At 42.2% G+C, this 22288-nt stretch overlaps 1 protein-coding gene across 4 annotated transcripts in view; it reads right to left on the reverse strand.

Annotated features, from left to right (window-relative positions):
- Positions 1-17195: 17195 nt before the first annotated feature.
- The window catches only part of FMN1 (formin 1), a 458403-nt gene continuing 453310 nt past the window's right edge, over positions 17196-22288 (reverse strand). For all 4 annotated transcript variants that reach the window (XM_066277223.1, XM_066277221.1, XM_066277222.1 and 1 more), the window contains one exon: positions 17196-19503. In XM_066277223.1, coding sequence (XP_066133320.1) covers positions 19459-19503 — 45 coding nt within the window. In that variant the 3' untranslated portion in view covers positions 17196-19458. The remainder of the gene's footprint in view (positions 19504-22288) is intronic.

A 22288-nucleotide genomic window follows, 5' to 3' on the forward strand; every position in this document is an offset into this window, starting at 1 on the left:
GTGAGACAAATGAGAATCAGGTGTAGCTCTTTGTTAACTAGGCAGGTGAGGTGGGGGTTGGGCCCAGCACCTCTGTACAGATTGCAAAAGTACCCTGTTTATTTATTCGGTCCCCAACAGTGAGGGGCCATTCTTGCTGTTTGTGTGCCTGAGAAGTGGTTTTCCCTTGTCTGTGTGGTTGTCCGCTGTTGTGATACTTTTTTTTTTTTTTTTTTTTTAATAAATTTTTATTAATGGTAATGGGATGACATTAATAAATCAGGGTACATATATTCAAAGAAAACATGTCTAGGTTATTTTGTCATCAAATTATGTTGCAAACCCCTCGCCCAAAGTCAGATTGTCCTCCGTCACCCTCTATCTAGTTCTCTGTGCCCCTCCCCCTCCCCCTAACTCTCTCCCTCCCTCCCTCCCATGTCCTCCCTCCCCCCCCACCCTTGGTAACCACCACACTCTTGTCCTTGTCTCTTAGTCTCATTTTTATGTTCCACCAATGTATGGAATCATGTAGTTCTTGTTTTTTTCTGATTTGCTTATTTCACTCCTTATAATGTTATCAAGATCCCACCATTTTGCTGTAAATGATCTGATGTCATCATTTCTTATGGCTGAGTAGTATTCCATAGTGTATATGTGCCACATCTTCTTTATCCAGTCTTCTATTGAAGGGCTTTTTGGTTGTTTCCATGTCTTGGCCACTGTGAACAGTGCTGCAATGAACATGGGGCTACCTGTGTCTTCACGTATCAATGTTTCTGAGGTTTTGGGGTATATACCCAGTAGAGGGATTGCTGGGTCATAAGGTAGTTCTATTTGCAGTTTTTTGAGGAACCACCATACTTTCCTCCATAATGGTTGTACTACTTTACAGTCCCACCAACAGTGAATGAGGGTTCCTTTTTCTCCACAGCCTCTCCAACATTTGCTATTACCCATCTTGTTGATAATAGCTAATCTAACAGGGGTGAGGTGGTATCTCATTGTAGTTTTGATTTGCATTTCTCTAATAACTAATGAAGCTGAGCATCTTTTCATATATCTGTTGGCCATTTGTATCTCTTCCTGGGAGAAGTGTCTGTTCATGTCCTCTTCCCATTTTTTTATTGGATTGCTTGTTTGTTTGTTGTTGAGTTTTATGAGTTCTTTGTAAATTTTGGATATTAGGCCCTTATCTGAGCTGTCGTTTGAAAATATCAGTTCCCATATAGTTGGCTGTCTGTTTATTTTGATATCAGTTTCTCTTGCTGAGCAAAAACTTTTAATTCTGATGTAGTCCCATTCATTTATCTTTGCCTTCACTTCTCTTGCCATTGGAGTCAAGTTCATAAAATGTTCTTTAAAACCCAGGTCCATGATTTTAGTACCTATGTCTTCTTCTATGTACTTTATTGTTTCAGGTCTTATATTTAGGTCTTTGATCCATTTTGAATTAATTTTAGTACACGGGGACAGGCTGTAGTCGAGTTTCATTCTTTTGCATGTGGCTTTCCAGTTTTCCCAACACCATTTGTTGAAGAGGCTTTCTTTTCTCCATTGTGTGTTGTTGGCCCCTTTATCAAAGATTATTTGACCATATATATGTGGTTTTATTTCTGGGCTTTCTATTCTGTTCCATTGGTCTGAGTGTCTATTTTTCTGCCAATACCATGCTGTTTTGATTATCGTGGCCCTATAATATAGTTTAAAGTCAGGTATTGTAATGCCCCCAGCTTCATTCTTTTTCCATAGGATTGTTTTGGCTATTCGGGGTTTTTTATAGTTCCATATAAATCTGATGATTTTTTGTTCCATTTCTTTAAAAAATCTCATAGGGATTTTGATGGGAATTGCATTAAATTTGTATATTGCTTTGGGTAATATGGCCATTTTGATTATATTTATTCTTCCTATCCAAGAACAAGGAATATTTTTCCATCTCATTGTATCTTTTTCGATTTCCTTTAACAATGCTTTGTAATTTTCATTATATAGGTCCTTTACGTTCTTTGTTATGTTTATTCCTAGGTATTTTATTTTTTTTGTTGCAATCGTGAAGGGGATTATTTTTTTGAGTTCGTTTTCTAATATTTCATTGTTGGCATATAGAAAGGCTATGGACTTTTGTATGTTAATTTTGTATCCTGCGACCTTACTGTATTGGTTTATTGTTTCTAATAATCTTTTTGTGGAGTCCTTCGGGTTTTCGATGCATAGGATCATATCATCAGCAAAAAGTGATAGCTTTACTTCTTCTTTTCCGATATGGATGCCTTTTATTTCTTTGTCTTGTCTGATTGCTCTGGCCAGAACTTCTAGCACCACGTTGAATAAGAGTGGAGAGAGTGGACAACCCTGTCTTGTTCCTGATTTAAGGTAGAAAGTCCTCAGTTTTATGCCGTTTAATAGGATGTTGGCTGATGGTTTATCATATATGGCCTTTATCATGTTGAGATATTTTCCTTCTATACCCATTTTGTTGAGAGTCTTAAACATAAAATTGTGTTGTATTTTATCAAAAGCCTTTTCTGCATCTATTGATAAGATCATGTGGTTTTTGTTCTTTGTTTTGTTGATATGGTGTATTACGTTAACCGTTTTGCGTATGTTGACCCATCCTTGAGATTCTGGGATGAATCCCACTTGATCATGATGTATTATTTTTTTAATATGTTGTTGTATTCGGTTTGCCAGTATTTTGTTTAGTATTTTAGCATCTGTATTCATTAGAGATATTGGTCTGTAGTTTTCTTTCTTTGTGCCATCCTTGCCAGGTTTTGGTATGAGGGTTATGTTGGCCTCATAAAATGTGTTTGGAAGTATTGCTTCTTCTTCAATTTTTTGGAAGACTTTGAGTAGAATAGGAACCAAGTCTTCTTTGAATGTTTGATAGAATTCACTAGTATAACCGTCTGAGCCTGGACTTTTATTTTTGGGGAGATTTTTAATAGTTTTTTCTATTTCCTCCCTGCTGATTGGTCTGTTTAGGCTTTCTGCTTCTTCATGACTCAGTCTAGGAAGGTTGTATTGTTCTAGGAATTTATCCATTTCTTCTAGGTTGTTGTATTTGGTGGCATATAATTTTTCATAGTATTCTACAATAATTCTTTGTATTTCTATGATGTCTGTGGTGATCTCTCCTCTTTCATTTTGGATTTTATTTATTTGAGTCCTGTGTCTTTTTTCCTTGGTGAGTCTTGCCAAGGGTTTGTCAGTTTTGTTGATCTTTTCAAAGAACCAGCTCCTTGTTTTATTGATTTTTTCTATAGTTTTTCTGTTCTCTATTTCATTTATTTCTGCTCTGATTTTTATTATCTCCTTTCTTCGGCTGGTTTTGGGTTGTCTTTGTTCTTCTTTTTCTAGTTCCTTAAGGTGTGAAGTTAAGTGGTTTACTTCGGCTCTCTCTTGTTTGTTCATATAAGCCTGAAGTGATATGAACTTTCCTCTTATTACTGCTTTTGCTGCATCCCAGAGATTCTGATATGTCGTATTTTCATTTTCATTTGTCTGTATATATCTTTTGATTTCTGCACTTATTTCTTCTTTGACCCATTCATTTTTTAGAAGTATGTTGTTTAGTTTCCACATTTTTGTGGGTTTTTCCCCTTCTTTTTTGCAGTTGAATTCTAGTTTCAAGGCTTTATGATCAGAAAATATGCTTGGTACAATTTCAATTTTTCTAAATTTGCTGATATTGTTTTGTGGCCCAACATATGGTCAATTCTTGAGAATGTTCCATGTACACTAGAGAAAAATGTATACTCTGTCGCTTTGGGATGAAGTGTCCTGTAGATGTCTATCATATCCAGGTGTTCTAGTATTTTGTTTAAGGCCACTATGTCTTTGTTCATTCTCTGTTTGGATGACCGATCTAGAGCCGTCAGCGGTGTATTGAGGTCTCCAAGTATGATTGTATTTTTGTTAGTTTTTGTTTTAAGGTCAATAAGTAGCTGTCTTATATATTTTGGTGCTCCTTGGTTTGGTGCATATATATTAAGGATTGTTATGTCTTCTTGATTCAACTTCCCCTTAATCATTATGAAATGACCATTTTTGTCTCTGAGTACTTTTTCTGTCTTGTAGTCAGCATTATTAGATATGAGTATTGCTACACCTGCTTTTTTTTGGGTGTTGTTTGCTTGGAGTATTGTTTTCCAGCCTTTCACTTTGAATTTGTTTTTATCCTTGTTGCTTAGATGTGTTTCTTGTAGGCAGCATATAGTTGGATTTTCTTTTTTAATCCATTCTGCTACTCTGTGTCTTTTTATTGGTAAGTTTAATCCATTTACATTTAGTGTAATTATTGACACTTGTGGGTTCCCTACTGCCATTTTATAAATTGCTTTCTGTTAGTTTTGTATCTAGTTTGATTCTTCTCTTTTGTTTTTCTATCATTTGTTTTTGTTTGTTTGTGTTCCATACTTCTTTCCTCTGTTGCTACCTTTTTTAAGTCAAGTGTTTTTGTGGTGGTTTTTTTAAGGGTGGTTACCATTAAGTAATGAAAAGGGTACCTACCATATTCATTGTAGTACCCTATCTTATAAGTATTTCTGCACTTCATCATCCTTTGCTACTGTTAATCTCCATCCTCTCCCCCCTTTTTTTCCTTTGTTGTCACTGTTTAAGTTTGGTTTTATTGTGTTCTTGGTGGAGCTGTTACTTGTGGTGTTGTTTTCTTTTGTTCTTTGAATCTGGTTGGAAAACCCCCTTTAGTATTTCCTGGAGTGGGGGCTTTCTGTTGATAAATTCTCTCATCTTTTCTGTATTTGTGAATGTTTTTATATCTCCTTCATACTTGAAGGATAGCTTTGATGGGTATAGTATTCTTGGCTGAAAGTTCCTCTCTTTCAGGGCTTTAAATATTGGGGTCCACTCTCTTCTAGCTTGTAGAGTTTCTGCTGAGAAATCTGATGATAATCTAATAGGCCTTCCTTTATATGTTGTACTCTTCTTTTCCCTGGCTGCCTTGAGAATTTTTTCTTTGTCATTGGTTTGTGTCATCTTTATTATGATGTGCCTTGGAGTGGGTTTGTTGGGGTTAAGAAAACTTGGTGTTCTGTTTGCTTCTTGAATTTGAGGCTTTAGTTCCTTCCACAGGCTTGGGAAGTTCTCGTCTATTATTTGTTTGAGTATATTCTCCATTCCATTTTCTTTCTCTTCTCCCTCTGATATACCTATTATTCTTATGTTATTCTTTCTGATGGAGTCAGACAATTCCTGTAGGGCTTTCTCATTTTTTATTATTTTTGAGTCTCTTTCTTCTTCTCTCTGTTGTGCCTCAAGTTGTTTGTCTTCTATTTCACTAATCCTATCTTCAATCTGGGCTGTTCTGTTAGCTAAGCTTGTTACCTCGTTTTTCAGCTCGTGAATTGAGTTTTTCATTTCTGTTTGATTTGTTTTTATAGTTTCAATTTCCTTGGTAATATATTCTTTGTGTTCAATGAGTTGTTTTCTGATCTCCCTATATTGCCTTTCTGTGTTTTCTTGTATATCTCTGAGTATTTTTAAGATTTCTATTTTAAATTCTCTGTCATTTAGCTCCAAGGCTTCCAATATGTTAAGTCTTTTCTCCATAGATTTTTCCACATCTATTTGTGTTACCTCTCTTTCTTTTGTATCCATAATATTCGATTTCCTCTTTCTTATCGGCATCTGAGGGTGGTCTTATTGATAGCACTAATTAGAATTAATAAAGAGTAAAAAGAAAAAAAAAAAAAGGGTAAAACACCCCACAAAAAAAAAACAGTAATAATTTATTATTTCCCCCTTTTTTCTCTCTTCTCTTTCCCTCCTCTCCCCTCCTCAGGGAAATATCGTGCGTATAATGGAGGGCCTGATTTGGGGTGAAGAGTTCAAGGGGCAAAAAAAGGGAGTAGGGACCTACTAAATGCAAAAAAAAAAAAAAAAGAAAGAAAATCTTAGACAAGCATAAGATGATTTGCTTGTAAGTGATGGTCAACTAAGAGATATAATGAGAGGGATAAGAGGGTTCAGAAAAAAGGACCAAAAAAGAATAATAAAGAAGAAAAAATAAAAATAATAAGTAAAAATCTGTTGTATTAAGTGGAGCGAAGACTAAATACAATGGAGACCTTGGGTTGGGAGGACCCAAAATGCCACAAAAATAAACAAACAAGAGAAAAAAAAATAAAAACAAAAGCAAAAAAGAGAAATAAAACCAAAAAAAAAGCCTTGAGTCCCAAATTAACTAATTTGTTCGTGATTGAGGATTATATGGGAGGAAAGTAAAATGAGAAAAGAAAAAACGAATAGAAAGGAAAAAATAAGAAAAAGAGAAAAACGAAGGAAGAAATAAAATAGGAGGAGAAAAAAAACAAAATAAAGCAAGACAAAAAACAAAACAAAAGAGGAGAGAGTGAGAGTTAAGTGTTTTGGAGTATAACCTTAAAGGAGGGTGAGGATGAAGAAGAAAAATAAAATGCAACACTCATGGTAGTGTAGTTCAAGAAAGGGGAAGCATAAGATGGGCAGAGAATAGAAGGACCGAGATGGAGGAAATAAAGGCAAAAAGATAGAAGAAACAAGCAACAACAACAACAACAACAACAAAATTAGTGGATCAAGTTGTAAAGTCTGTGGGTTTTTCTTGATTTTGAGAGGTTAACTTCTTCCTTTTTCTTTTCTCTCCCTCTTCCTAGTTGGTGACTCTGTACCCCAGGCTCTGCCCCTGTGTCACTCTTAGTTAGGGATTTGCAGTTGATGGGATTCTATGGCAATGGCATATAATTGGCTTTAGTCTTGCTGGAAGTAAAGGCTTGTTGGCGTTTGCAGGGTCCAACGATGAGAGAGTTTGCTTTCCTGGATTCTCTCTCCTAGTCCCCCCTTTCTGAATTAGCAGCCTGGTGATCCAGCTATAAGGCTGCAACTGCTTCTGCCTGGGGAGTAAGAGGCTCAAAGAGCTGGGAAATCCCCACTCTATCCCCACTCAGTGCAAGGCTTTGGGAAAGGCTCTGAGAGTCAGGGCCTCCAGTGTAATCAGGCGGGGGTGGGAGTCAATTGTTGTCAAGGTGACTGTTCAGCGCCTATCATTTAGTTGGACCTCTCAACCCAGGCTTTCCACACTTTGTAGCCTGTTTTTGCAGGGAAGAAGAGGCACTAGTCTCTGCTTACGACTAGTGTAGTATAGACCTTATTATCTGCCAAGTCCTTCTTGTTAGCATTTATCCCTGAATATGGAGGCTCTATCAATCAGAAGTTGCCCCCGCCCCTTTAGCGAGAGGCACTAAAAAATATCACGCCTCTTGTCTTGGATCTCTGAACTGAGAGAGATCTTATCAATTAGAACCGAGGGTGCGCAGATTTTATGGGTTAAGCTAATTTCAGTGATTGGGTCGCAGCTGTGTTTCCGAAGGTATTTTAGGCTGCCTGCGCGCGCCCCTCCCCCAACGCTTGATTGTTAGCTTGAATGGCTGGGTGAGGTGCCCCGCCCATGGAGAGAATCTCCCAAGCCTCTCCCGCTCGCCCCGCCGCTGGCGGCTGGACCGCACCAGGCGCAGGATAATGGAGCCCCCTGGGTGTGCGGGCCAGTAGGGCGCCCTGGGCGCGTGGAATGCCCAAGGCACGCGCGCGAATGGGGCGCTCAGGGCACCGGTGGCCGGCGACCCCCACTCGCAGTGTGTGGGCCGCTGGGAACGTCAGCAGTGCTCAACCGGACCGGGCGCGCGCGCGGCGGCTCGTGGCGGCCGCTCGCGGTGGCGGTTCGCGGGGGCTCGCGGCAGCTCGGGGTGGCGGTTCGCGGGGGTTCGCGGCAGCTCGCGGGCTCGCGGCGGCTCGCGGTCGGCCGCTCGCGGCAGCTTGCGGTTCCCAAGTATATGGGCTGACTCACCGCGGGCGCACTCCCTGGCGGCTTGAATGAGCGTCGCTGCAGTAGCTTCCTCCACACCCTCGTCTCTCAGATTCAAGTGATAACAGTCCTTTTGCTTTCAGTTTGTGTGGAACTCCGGAATGCTCCGAGGATAAATTTTTCTGTTTCTAGTTGATAAATTTGTTGTGATTTAGGGGAGAGCTGTCAGACGCGCTTCTCACGGCGCCATTTCCGTGACGTCACTCTGTTGTGATACTTTTTAAACGGAATAGTCCAATCCTTTCTGGCTCTGCAGTTTTTCTACCATCTGCCTGAATCCAATGTGGACCTGCCTGGCCTTGGCCACCAGCATTACATCTGGAGTAGTGGGCAGGGTTTGGAGCAGATTGGTATGGAGCCACTGACACTCTTGAGGGGTGGAATAGAGGAGTGGCTATTCCCAGTGGCTCTCCTGGTGGGGACTGTGGGCTGGGTGTTTTTTACAATCTTGTGAGAAGAAACTGAGAGCTCTGTGTAAGAAGCTGAGCATGGTCGAAAGCTCCAGGATGAGCTGCACCCTGAGCACCAACAATGATGTGAACTGGAGCGATCGCTGGAGAAGGAGGCTGACCAGGTCTGAGAGTTGCAGTGTGAGGTGCAGGCTGAGCACCAACAGTGCCTGGAACTGCAGCATTTTGTGGACAAAGAGTTATTGGTTCACGAGTTGCAGTTTCCCCTGGAAGCTGAACATTGGCAGTGACAGCTGTTGGAGAAACAACTGTGGGTTCAGAAGCTCAAGAGTCAGCTTCAGGTTGAGAGCCAGCAGCCACAGGAGCTGAAGTGGGTGTGGAAGATGGAGCTGCATTCATGCCAGTCGAGGGGCTCTGAGTTGGCGGAATAGGCGTTTCCAACTCCTCCTCTTCTGAGGGGGAAGCTCGGGCTGAAACTGCTGTCCACAGACTCAGAGCCTGGCCTGTGGTCACCAAGAAGGTAAAGACCCAGCAGCTAAGAGTGCCTCAGGGGCAACCACAGCCTCCTCCCCAGGTAGTGGAGCACTCCGTAATCTGGTCCTACAACTGGGCACAGCTGATGGAGTTGAGGGTAAAATTCAGGCAGAAACCCACTGAGCCCCTAGCAGCCTGCTTGGTGTGGCTGCGGGACAGAGGGTGGATGGCATCATGATCTCCGGAACAGAGATGGACCATCAGGCTGTGAGGGCTGCTGCCTGTGCTGCCTGCCTGCCCCCCGCCCCCCAACTACCAAGAGAAACGGGTCTGTGAAAGTTACCTGAACACAGATATGGGTAATTTGATTGTGGCTGGGGCAGATAGAGAGAAATTAGATGGCAAGTCTAATAAAGTCTTGTTGGCGCTTTGGTGGCAGCTTGAGTCAGAACAGAGGTTCCAGCTGCTGAAAAAGCAGGGGAAGCGGGTGGCTCAGCATCTGCCAGGAAAATGGCTGGCGTTCAGGCTACAGGATCCCCAAGACCGATTGTCCCAGTTTGAATAGGGGGAAGGGCAAGGGACCTGTCCAACAGAGATGGGCGGAGGCCAGAGGCCCCATGTGAAATTGGCAATCCACTGGTCCCCTTCTAATGTGCAGCAGGTGTTGGCATTAGAAAGTAATAGGTGCTTTTTTTTCACAGCAGCAGCTAAGAGAACTGTTAAGGCGACACAGGCCTTGAATGTGTTTGACCCCACCAGGCCCTGTGAGCTTGTTGAGGGGTTTGGATGGGGCTTGTGGCAACAGACAGCACATTAAGGAAAGGTGCTGAGGTCCATTAATACAGAGCTGTATGCCTAGTTGCCTGTAATGGACCTTTACCTTGGTGATTTGCACAGACAGCTGGGCTGTTTATCATGAACTGACTCTTGGACTGTGACCAAAGGAGGGGCACTGGCTCCCTTGATGAATGGACATATTGCTTGTGAACAGTACTATTAGAGACCTGACTGGGGGGCCCTGCAGAGCCTGTGGAGACCCCCCTGCACTGGTTCTCATCCAGTTGTAGAGGTGCACCAAGGACACTCTACAGTTTCCATGGACACAGCCGTGGACTACACAGCTTCCTACCATGGGGTAGGAAGTTAGAGGTGGGCCTCCAGGTGACACCCTGGGCAAAGTGCTCAGGGAGACATTGTGAAGGGCACCTTTGTAATTATTGTATAACTTTTGTTGTTGCGGTAGTCTGTTTCCTGTCATGTAGATTGTGAAGCGAGCAACACTAAATGGGTGGAATGTGGGGCAGCTGTTAGGCTTGCTTGTGGGGTTACCAGGAGTAAGCACTTTGCCTGTAAGCACTCACGCATGTGAGTGCGTGGCTGTGCCACATGTGTATGGCCTATATAAGGCTATGGGTGCTTGCATTTAAGAGAGATTGGGGATTACAGATGCATGGATTGCCTGCCTGCCACTGTGAGGGGCCATTCTTGTTGTTGTGTGCCTGAGAGGCAGTTTGCCCTGCCTGTGTGCTTGCCCACTGATGTGAGACCTTATTAAACGAAATGGCCCAACCCTTTCTGGCTCTGCAGGTTTTCTACTGTCTGCCCAAATGCAATGTGGATCTGCTTGGCCTTGGCCACCGGCATTACAAACGCCTGCCTGGGTTTGTCTGTTTGGTGCTAGATTTGAATGCCTAGGTCAGAGGTTGGCCACTGTTGGTGGGATAGATGGGCAGAAAGATGGAAATATGAATGACAGACTGGCTGAGACCCGGCTCTTTGAGCTCAGTGGTAATGCTGAGCTGGGGTAGTAATGAAAGTCAGAAGTGAGCATTTTTTCTGTATTAGAGTACTGTGTGAATCCCTTCTAAAATGCCTCCTGAAGACAAATCCACACTGCACACCATAGACATGAAACCAAGATTTATTAAAATACCCTCAGCATATTTACACTTGGAAGCCATGAATGCAGTTCTCTGCAAATTCCAAAAAAATAGAGTTCTATTTCTTAAAACAAATTAACAGAGGTATCAATACATTAGAATAAATATAATCTATCACAGAATTCTTTGAGTAGACAATCTACATTTTCTAACCAATATATACTATGTACAAAAATACACTTGATGTGGTAACCAAGTAGTGTCAAGGAGGAAAATATTTATATACACGCACACACATTTTCATTATGTACAATTAATATTGGTTCCTTCACCCTTTCTTTTTAAAAATAAATACTTCACTTGGTTGCAAATGACATTTGCAAGTACAACTAATGAGCATTTCCAGTGCTGATACAATTAAATATGCAAACAAATTAGAAATATATATTTTTAAAAATTTAAAAGGAAAAAATACCTGAATCCAATTAGCTTATTACATTAAAAATATGCAAGACCATGTAATGTAAGGTTTCATGTCTTTAAAGTGCCTTCTCACTTCTCAAACCGCCTTCATTATTGCTTAAAATCCTTTAAGATTATATCTACACATTGGTCTAATATACATAATTAAAGAGAAAAGCCAACGTCTTTTTCCAGGTCAAATGTTTGACTATTTGGGACATGCTTATACTTTCTTTTTATGCCTTTTCAAGAGTCTCAGAGTTACTGTCAATCTGAAAACAACCACAAGTTGTCAATGTTCTGCTCCACAGTCATGCAGATGTTTGAGTCCTGAGTAGCAGTAAGAATGGAGTGGCAATAAAAAGCCTATGATTCAAAATGCCTGTGCAGAATGTAAGTCAATTTGTCCAGCAGCACAGAAAAGTTATTTGAGCTTCAAAAATGTAGTCTTATACATCATGGCTGATCTGGACTGATTTATACTTTATCAAAAGAATATTCCTGGTTAGACAGTGTTAAAGTAAAATCTATGAGAAATCGAGAACGAGAACAACCTTCCCCTCAACTTCTTAAAATAAAGCAGAATAAAATGAAAAGGAAACATTACTTTCATCGCTCATATGGCTTTTTCCCTCTTTGTTTAAGTGATGAGGTGATGTTGACATTAACAAGAGGCAGTCACAGCAGTGTTTCTCCCTCAGTGACAGCACAGCGCCCTGTCCCAAGGCCTGGGACATGGCACATAGAGTGTGAGAGGAGGGGGTGAGGGCTTAGGAAGATCTGGCTGGCTGTAGGGCAGAGGGGAAGAAAGAGCCAGGTCCTGGAGAAACTGAAAAGTGGGAAAGAAAAGTAGCTGCAGGGTGCGAAGGAAGGGGAGGCCAAAGCAGATGTCTTCAAAGGAGAAAACAGATGAAGCTTGATGCCAAGATGACTTTTGGACAGGCCTAGAGAAAAGAGGGAGGTCCCTGGACCACCAACCCCATGGAAATGAACCTGAGATCGAATGGCATTATTTCAGCAAGCACAGGCCCGTGCCATTAGGGTTCTTGCTTTACCAGCATGTTGTTAGGCACTGACCAATACGGGATACTGGGCACTACCCTTTGCCCAATAGAAATTCCTTGAGTTTTCATTGAAGGGCTGTGCATGATACAATCATGGCAAAAATCCCCAGCTCCCTGACAATGCTACGCATCAGCCAACAGTGTGCCTTGGCCTTGTTCAAAATTTCCTTCTTCCCTGTCACCTCACAAGGCAGAATGCAGACACATAACTGCCTGGATCCAATGCATTTTAGGAAAGCAGTGTCCGAGGTCCAGGGCATTGCTAAGAAGGATTTGAGATAATTTACATTTCTGCTAGGCCTGATTCCTATTAGGATGCTGACTGATTTCACTTAGGTTCTGGGCATGCAGGCCAGCGCTGATTTTCTAGGCCAAAGCACGATTCCCTAAATCAAATTCCAGGGGCACGCTGCTTCCCACAGTAGTCTAGATTGAAGCGGCAAAAAAAATTATAATGAATCAGCGATGTGTTTTGTCTGTAGAATCTTAAAAATTATTCCATTTCTAATTTTAAAAATTTCTCAGATTGCTTTTTTTTTTAAAAAAGAGCAGTCCTTTTTCTAAAATGTTTATATTCTTTGAGGTTACACATTCCACTAATAGAGTTGTATTATTTGTTTTGAGAAATTAAAGAATTGCAAAATTATAAAATTAATGACTTGGAATGGACCTAGTCCACCTGACCTAAAAAGCCTGTGTATGTCACCCTGGGCAGACAGGAGACTTGTCAGTAGATTTCCCCCTTACCCATGGGTTTGTTTCCAAGGAAATGGATGTGTTTGGGGGATTATGCAGAGGGTAATCTCAATGGGGCTGAGACCACCTTCTTTATGTTTTGGTAAGCAGACGTGAAGAAATAAGATTACAATAAGGGACACATTGCCAAGAAGAAAGGAAAACAATATTAGCTATTTATAGTTTGCTCAAATTTATCTAAAATGTAAAGATTTTGAATCTCTTGTTAGTCTCTTATTGGAAAGAGCAGCGCAATTTTTGTATGCAATATACCCATTTTTATATATCTCACAGAAACAAACCTGGGATTCAATGTTCATCCCAAGACTTCCCCGAGGGCTGTTCATTCCTGAACACATCTATCACCCATGCCATGGGAGGTAGACAGTCATTTCCTGTATACTAGTGGTCTACAGAACTAACTTTTCATTTTGGAAAGCTGACCAAATGAATAAATAAAAACACAGTTGTGCCATGAGACAAGAATGGAAATAAGCTCTGAAAGAGAATAAAGGAAAGTAGGTATAACTTTGCCAAAGGTGTTGACAAACCACTGTGAACGCACACCTGAAACTCCTGATTTCTTACTTGTGCTGACTAAAGGCACTGGCAGCTCACGCCGTGTATGGGGGGCAGGAACAGTTATTCTCTTCCTAAACATTTGTATAATTTCAAAGACAGAGAGCCACTTGGTGTCTGCACAGGGAAAATTTAAGAATATGCTCAGCCTACAAACAGTCTAGGTCTGGTCGAAGGATGTTTACTCCATGGAGAAGAATACCAAATTCTTTGGAGGTGAATTTCTACCGGAAACTATGAGCTCATTTGCATTTTGCTAGCCCAATGCTATCAAGTTTCTCCTATTTAAAAAAAGAATAGCCCACAGAAGTTCTGAATCAGCTGTTAGAACAAGAGGCACACTGGAGATCCTTAGTATTAAGCGAAGAGTTAAAAAAAAAAATAGAAAATTATATAAACATAGATGGAATGTAGAAGAAGAAATTAATGGCTTTAGCTACCACTTTCATATAAAAATTGAGATTATGTCAGTCTTCCCTGGATCAATCATAGAATGGAGAAGAAATTCATGAACAAGTTCTTCATAGATGTAATATGCCATAAAGACTGAAGTTCATTTGAGCCATTGATTGAAGTGAATCATATCACAGAAGGGAAGGATGAGAAGGAAAAGGCCCTCTATGTTACTATCACCAGGGTCGTTGGGAGATTGGTTGGGTATTCGGGGCGAGTGAATCCAATAAACTCCATTTGAAGACAACCAATCTGCTGAATGAGGCTTGATTTGCTTCCCTAATCTCTTTGTTGGTAGAAACTGCATGGGGATTTAAGAGACAGAGCGAGCTAGCTGCCATTTTTTATATCTTTTCGTTTCCAAGTAAGTTGTCAACCACATAAATATACTAAACTCCGAGTTTATATCACAGTGTTGATTAAGAGTTTTGGAACAAACAAGACTACTGAACTGGCTTCAAGTTGGGCACGTCAATCCTCTCTTGAATTCACTACTTCCCAGCAACGCATTGATCTGAGGAGGAGGGTTTGGTAGATTGCCCGCTGCTTGGGAGAGAAATGAAAAATTGTGAAACTAAAATTCAGTGCCTCTAACAAAGTGTCAACAACTGATGGGTGTGCAGAAATGACACAGAATGGGCCTCTAAGTCACATACAGCTCTGGGACGGAGCCTAGCTATGCCTGGATTCAATTGCTAACGAGAGTTACAAATACTGATATGTGATTCTAAGGGAGCCAGATACACTGAGGTCTGTTTCTGAAGGTGATTTTCTTTCAGCGACTTCTGTCCCGATTACAGAGAAGGTTCCAAGCAGCTGGACTGTTTCTCTCTACAGCTGGAGGATGGAAATACATCCAATAAGTTACTGGCATTTTGGAGAGCCTGAAAACAATTCCTACTTTTCGAATACTAAATATGGTTAGCTTGGCCACACAGACCTGTTTCTCTTATGATACAGATTTCTCGATGGTGACAAAGTGCTGACATGAATGAAAGTTCATGTCTATTCAGTCCACTCTCTTCAATGGTATAGTCCCTAAAGGTCCGACACCTAACACTTGAAATGTCATAGTCATGGTTTTCTGGATGATCCACACATTTATAAACTGCTCTTAAGAAAACCCAGAGTAAGGGAGTTGCAATGGTCTAGCACTTCTCCTATACAACATACCAGTTCTCCCAGAATGTGGCTTTTTCAAAAATAAACTCATTGGATTTCACAGTACGCCCATTTTTGTGTGTGTGACTTAGGAACTAATAAATTAATTTGTAGATAACCAAATCTGTTGATGCTTTTCATTTTCCCTTCCAGCTCTTGGTGTTTTTTGTTTGTTTGCTTTTTGTTTTCTTATTAGGACAGGCAGGCTCAAAGAAAAATGAAGCTCAAATCTAACTGATAGGTCTTCCCAGCAATTCCTGAAGACAACTTAAACTACTTTATAAGATTGTTATTTGATACCTGGTTTAGATATTTGAGGGAAAAAAAGCAATTATTTTTTTGGACTTCTTCTCTTCCTTGACACAGAAAACCCCAAATTGGTTTTATTGTTGTTTGTGGGGGGCGGAGTATGACAAAACAGACCAATTTAGGCTGTAACAGAGTGAAGAAGTTCCCTGCCAAAGCTGAAGTCTGTCCCCGGGAAAGAGACTGTAGGTTGCTTTGCTTGGTCCCTTCACACACTGACTAGCTGCTGTCTGCTGGGCTGCTGCAGGCAGAAATCTGCTCCAGTGAAACCAGGCAAGGGAGGAGGACAGATGGAAATGAAACACAACATTCAAAAGAAGCAATAATTAAAGTGAATACTCCCCCACTGTAGGCAGGACAATCTATGGAGAGATGTGCAAAAATATGCTTGTATCTCTTTTGCTACCTCCAATCCTGGTCCATGGAAGACCCACACTGATGGCCATCTTTGTGGAGCTTTCCAACACCACCAAAGAATCTTATTCCTTCCTGCAGTTTCTCCAGTTGCTCCACCAACAGCATGAGTTTTTCAATTGGGAAACGCCTTTCCTTCTGGTACCTACGGACAAAGGTGGTGCCTGACGAAGGCTCAGTAGGTGTGCAGTTTCTACTGTCCTTACTGGGGGAACAGGGGGTCAAGGACTAGCATCCAACCTGACATTCATTTCCTCAACCACATTGCTAATTTGTTTCGGCCACATTTTCAGATGTAATAGCCCCACTAGGCTGCCTTGTCCTACTTCTCAGATTTCAGAAATTCTTCCTCCATAATTCCTAGGTAGTTGCTGCAAGCATTTGAGGAGACATGGATGTCAGCTCAAGTATTCACAACTGACAGACAGCAGGTCCATCAGCTGTGACGTCTGGGGATCCATCATCAGCTCCTGCTTGACCACACTTTCCCCTTTTTTCTGCTTCTGGTAAGCTGCTTCTTCTTGAGTTAAATGTCACACAGCACACTGCCTTCTAAGCTGATTTTTGATACCTCACAGGCCTGATTCTTTTTCCCCCATTTAGTTATTTATTACCTAAAGTGTTTATATCGTGCTCTAGTATATAAGATACACTTTTGTGGTTGAAGATGATGCCAGTTGCTCATGCAAGAATCTGAACTGCTATCCAATGTGCCTTCAGATTTAATAATCTTGGCTAGGAAGGGATGATGATTATAAGTTCAGGTTTCTCAAAGTCTGACTGGGAAGTCCAGTGTGAGACACCTGTTGTATTTAAACACAATCTCAACCGCATTTGAGAAGGAACATTTGAAGGGCCTCCAGTTTGTTTTAGATGCACCTTTACTGATTAGTGACTTAAGTTAGAAATGATGGTGGTGTCAACAATACAGAATGTGTGTGGACTGGGGAGGGGGCATCTGGATACATAATGCAGAATACAAACAGGGTGAAAATAATGGACAGCCTGCCCTGGTGTCTCAATATACCAACATACAACATTTGCCTAATCTTACAGAAATCACTCTCTCCCCAACACAAGCAGGCAGACCTTGCTCTTTAGAAATAGGTATTTTACTGCCCATTTCTAGTCTGTCCATGAGGATGAAAACCACCTCGGGCTGCAGCTGTCTAACTCTCAGATGAAATGTTCCCACTTATTATTCTTCAGCATTGGTTCCTTGAGAGCATGTTCTTGCAGGGTTATGTGGCCAAAGTGACAGTCCTGCTTACCTTCAGTGATTTTCTTATGAGCATAATACTTTACAACCTGAAGTAGATGACAATGACTTCCCTGGAAGCCACCTGTGGCTGACTCTCATCAAGTCTATAAGGACCCACATGGATCCAAACTTATGCTGGTCTTACTGAACTCAACGTTTTTTTTTTTCTGCACAATGATCCCATAAGGAATATCACAAAGCCCAGGATGGCTATAAGTAGAATTTGTTTTAGACTGATGAATTCCTTAGGTTTTCTTCAAAATTAAGTGAAAAGGAAGAAAGAATATAAGAAAACAGTATATAAGCTTCTTGTTCTCAAGCAACTTCTTTTAGTCCTGTCACTTTCTTAGCAGCTTTTCTATTTTTGTCTCATCCTTCCATTTTGAATTAAAAAAAAAAAGAAAAAGCAACCCAACTATGTTATCGTATTCCTTTCTTTTGAATTGTTAGAAAAGGTGGTTAGCACCTGTATGAATATGGCTTCAGAGACTTGGTTTGATCCTGACTGTGCATTCTTGATTCCCGAGATGGGTATTAAATTAAAATACAGTACTGCTTTAATTAGCTGGACCTATTATAGGTCCCTGAGGGGGGCCAATAACTGGCAGGCATGTCCTGGGTAGAAACTCAGGCACCTGGCAAGTTGAGAGGTCCTGGGAAGGTCCTGGGACAAGGGTCAAGCCACACACAGCAGCTGCATCAGAAACGGTTTTAAGGTTGTTGCTCATGTCTAGACTGTCCTCCACCAATTAGAGGAGAAAGCTTTGACCTCTCTTCCTTCAAGGCCCAAACCTGATAGTTTTTGAACCTGTTATTGATTCATCCCAGTCCTCTTTTTCTCCGCTCACAAGGTAGATTCACCTCTCTCCGGAACTCAAGGGGCAATGGTCATATCAGCTCCCGGGCTCAGAAAAGCCGCACATGCATTAATATCTTGCTCCAAGTTTAAGATTAATATAATCACTGTCTTTGCATTGGGATGTAAAGAACTATTATGACCTTAATTTTTCAGACATCAAAGCCACCTGCTTCTCTCTACATCATATGCCTCTCAGTCAAGGTTGTGATAAAAGGCTGAGAGTAACATTTGCAGTCCCGTTTGGAAGCTGCCTCCTGGGGTCCGCGGGAAAGGTCCAGGCACACAGTCCCAGAACCGGACACAGAGTTAAGGTGCATGTCCACATGGCAATAACCATTCATGAAAGTTCTGAACAGGGAAATGTACTCCATTCTTGGGCCACTTGCCCAAGCAGGTGCTTTGACTCCACGTGTCTCCCTTTCAGGTGTCACTGTTTCTTCCGGGACTTGGGCTGAAGAATCCATGCTGGTCCTGGAAACTACAATTAATTGATATAAAAACAGAGAAATGGGTCTTGCTCAATGGCTGATATCATCTTCCTGTACCATAATCTGTTCTCCAGGATGAAGTTTATGGTTATTTAATCCCTTCTCTACCCACATATAATTAATTCCATTTACTTTTTTTTTTTTTTAATTTTTCTGAAGTGAGAAGTGGGGTGAGGAGGCAGACAGTCAGGCTCCCGCATGCTCCTGACCAGGATCCACCCGGCATGCCCACCAGGGGGTGATACTTGGCCCCTCTGGGGTGTTGCTCTACTGCAATCCAAGCCATTCTAGCACCTGAGGTAGAGGCCATGGAACCATCCTCAGTGCCCAGGCCAACTTTGCTCCCATGGAGCCTTGGCTGTGGGAGGGGAAGAGAAAGATAGAGAGGAAAGACAGAGGAAGGGGGGAGAAGCAGATGGACGCATCTCCTGAGTGCCCTGACTGGGAATCAAACCCGGGACTTCCACATGCTGGGCAAACGATCTACCGCTGAGCCAATCGGCCAGGGCTACTATCCTTTTTTATAACACGAACAGCAACAAGAACAGCAACATAACCATTTCCCCTGAAAAATACAGTCTTGGACCTCTTTAAAATGAGTTTTGGTAAATTTCAATATTTTTGGTGAGAAAGACACTTCAGGATCTTGATGCAATGGGATCAAAATTAAGATCAATACTCTCTCAAGGCAATTGTCACCAAAGAGCTTCTCTCTCTCTGTCACAAGGTTACATTTATTGAGTGGGTTAGAAAGCCTGAAATCTGTTTTTTAAAAAGAATTTGGAAAGCCTTGGTATTTCTTCCAGTCCTATAACTAAGAGGACTTTGGACCTTTATAAGAAACAATTATCAAATACTGTATTGTTCCCTCCAGCAGCTTCTCACTGTGTCTGCGGCGAACCAGGGACTTCTTTGAGAAGGCAGGGGTTCTCACTGCCAATGGTCTCACAAAGACATGATGAGCAAAAGGAACACTTAGTCACATATCTTTTAAGAACTTCCTGCTGCACTGGTGTTGCCAAGGAGAAGCAAGGTACTCAGTCTTGTGGTCATGGTTTTCACGTGTCTCTTCTTAGTTGGTGGTCACACTGGCTTCCTTCTGACGCAGTCTTTCTTTCTGTTGTTTAAGAAGAAAATGAGTTTATCATCACTCCTTTTTCTAATTCTTCATCTTCCTCAAATTTTGATGAGTTTCTCAGACTTTGGTCTAGAATTCTAGAGTTATACCTCATGCCTGAGAAATAAGAGTATCTCTATCCTTCTTTCCTGAACCCTCAGTTACCTGCTTCTTCCAAACTATCACCTTTACTTTCCAAGAAACAAAATTAGTAATCAGTTAGTAAACCAGGTATATCCATCTGAAACACTGGCCTCTACCATTCCAGGCTGCTGCCGTGTGATAGAATTTCTAACTTTGTAGTGTTACTCAAAGACTCCTCCTAACCCTAAACTTGGCCCACTAATGGAATTAAAGAATGCTAAGAAATAGATTCTAGGGAGTCTAGAACTGAAGTCTGCCTGGAAGAGGACCAGACTAGTCTGGGCAGCATGGCAGGAGCTCCTGCTCCGCCTCAGATGTTCTGCTCTGCTTCCGTTGAACTTCCTTCCTTCCCTTCCTCCCTCCCTCCCTCCCTCCCTCCCTTCCTCCCTCCCTCTCTTCCTCCCTCCCTCTCTTCCTCCCTCCCTCCCTCCTCTCTTCCTCCCTCCCTCCCTTTCTTCCCTTCCTCCCTCTTCCTTTCCTCCCTCCTTCCCCTTCCTTCCTTCTTTCCTCCCTCCTTTCCTTTCTTTTCCTTCCGTCCTCCCTCCTTTTCCTTTCTTTTCCTTTCCCCCTTCCTTTCCCTTCCTTTCCTTTTCCTTCCCTCCCTCCCTCCTTCCTTCCCTCATTCTTTCCTTTCTTTTCCTTTTCCCATTCCTTCCCTTCCCTTCCCTCCCTCCCTCCTTCCTTCCCTCATTCTTTCCTTTCTTTTCCTTTTCCCATTCCTTCCCTTCCCTTCCCTCCCTCCCTCCTTCCTTCCTCCCTCCCTTTTTCTTTTTCTTTTTCTTTTTCCTTTTCCCCTTTCCTTCCTTCCTTCCTTCCTTCCTTCCTTCCTTCCTTCCTTCCTTCCTTCCTTCCTTCCTTCCCTCCTTCCTTCCTTCTTTCTTCCCTCCCTCCCTCCCTCCCTCCCTTCTTCCCTCCCTCTCTCCCTCCCTCCCTTCTTCTCTCCCTCCCTCCCTCCTTCCCTCGCTTCCAGGGGTAACCTTCTCCTAGGGAAGAACATGGACATCTCTGGCTGGATGTAAAAATAAACAAGAGCACACAAAACAGAAACACAGACCTTCACTGTGTTGAGGACTCTAGAGAAGTAAATATAAAAATAGTGATGAGTGTGCTCTTAGGGGTGGGAAAATAGAAGGCTAAAACAGAAATGGGTGAATTATACTCCTTTGGAAAGAGCAGATGCAGAGAGAAGTCCTTTGAGAAGGGACCCTCAGCTGCTTGTGATCCGTGAGATGCGACCTTACAGTGAATGACTGTGTTGGCCTAGATGTAAATGTAAGCTGATGATTTTAAGCACCCATTTCAAGGTTGGACCCCATCCCCAAATTGAGAAACCAAAACAGGAATTGGTTTACAAACCCTTCCCTAATGTCTACCAAAATAAACAACAAACAAACAACCCTAACAAGTTGAAGGTCACAATTGGGAGCTTGCTCATAGTGAAAGTCACCTGTAAAAGAATAGCCCTGTTTTCCATCTGTCTATAGCAGTGATTTTCGACCTTTTCAATCTCATGGCACACCTAAACTAATTACAATTCTGTAGCACACAGAAAATATATTGTATTTTTTACCAGTTTGACAAAAAAATAAGTATAATTTTGATTCATTCACACCGGACTGCTATTGTTGTGTTGGTTGTTGTCATTTTTTAAAATTTGACAATCTAAGGGAAAAGAGATCAGTTCCCGACTAGTCAGGTATTGCATGTTTTTAATATTCTTGCAGCGCACAGGTTGAAAATTGCTGGTCTACAGAGCTCAGTCCATTCTTTTTGTTCCTAGAAATAAGGTTTGGCTGTGAAAGTTAGGGGAGGGGCCCGAAGGAGGGGCCTGGGGAAAAGAGTCGAGGCCGATGAAGAAGGAAGATGAAAACCAAGGCTGAGGCCACTGCCACCGGAAATCACACAAACGAGTGTAACGAAGACGGTGTCAGTGGGCACTGAGGGTGCATCTACTCGGAGAGGGCTTTGTGCCCTGAGCACTGCTTTTCCTGTCCGAGCTGGCTGGCCCTGACCTCTTCATTTCTCTCTCATCCACCTCACTCATCATTCATTTAGGTGCTGATGGGGTTGTTGTGAGAGACACCACAGTCAATCAATGGAAATAATCTCACTTTATCACTTATGTTCTACTTCGATTGTCAAGGGCTTTGAAGCAGCTGGAAAAAGTACTTGTGACACAGAAGGGTGGCCGTAAGTGGCTGCAGGAGGTCAGGGCACAGGGAAGGAAGGTCTGCAGGTCGGCATGAGGAAACTGCACCCCCACGTGCCCTCTCTGTTCCCCACTGCAGTGTCACCAAGCCACCAAAACCGGCAGTAACAAGGGCAAGGACTACCATTTATTGAGTTCTCATTATGCGCTGGGCACTTTACATGTCTCTTCTCAGCTGCCTCAACATAACCCTGAAGCAAAGGTAATATTATTTCCCTCTTTTCACAAAAGAAGGAGAAGCAAAATAACTTCACTAAGTGGCTGGGATTTGAACCCCTACAGCTTGGGTTAGTAAACACTTAGCTATTCTGACTCTCCCCTGTAACAAAAGGAGGAGACTCATTGTGATCCGCCCTGAAAACATGGCTGTAGAGGACAACTCCCCCCGACGGATGCGAGCCTGACCAGACGACTAGTTTCTAGGACAGGGAG

Source organism: Saccopteryx bilineata, chromosome 4, assembly GCF_036850765.1.
Source record: "Saccopteryx bilineata isolate mSacBil1 chromosome 4, mSacBil1_pri_phased_curated, whole genome shotgun sequence".
Lineage (NCBI taxonomy): Eukaryota > Metazoa > Chordata > Mammalia > Chiroptera > Emballonuridae > Saccopteryx > Saccopteryx bilineata.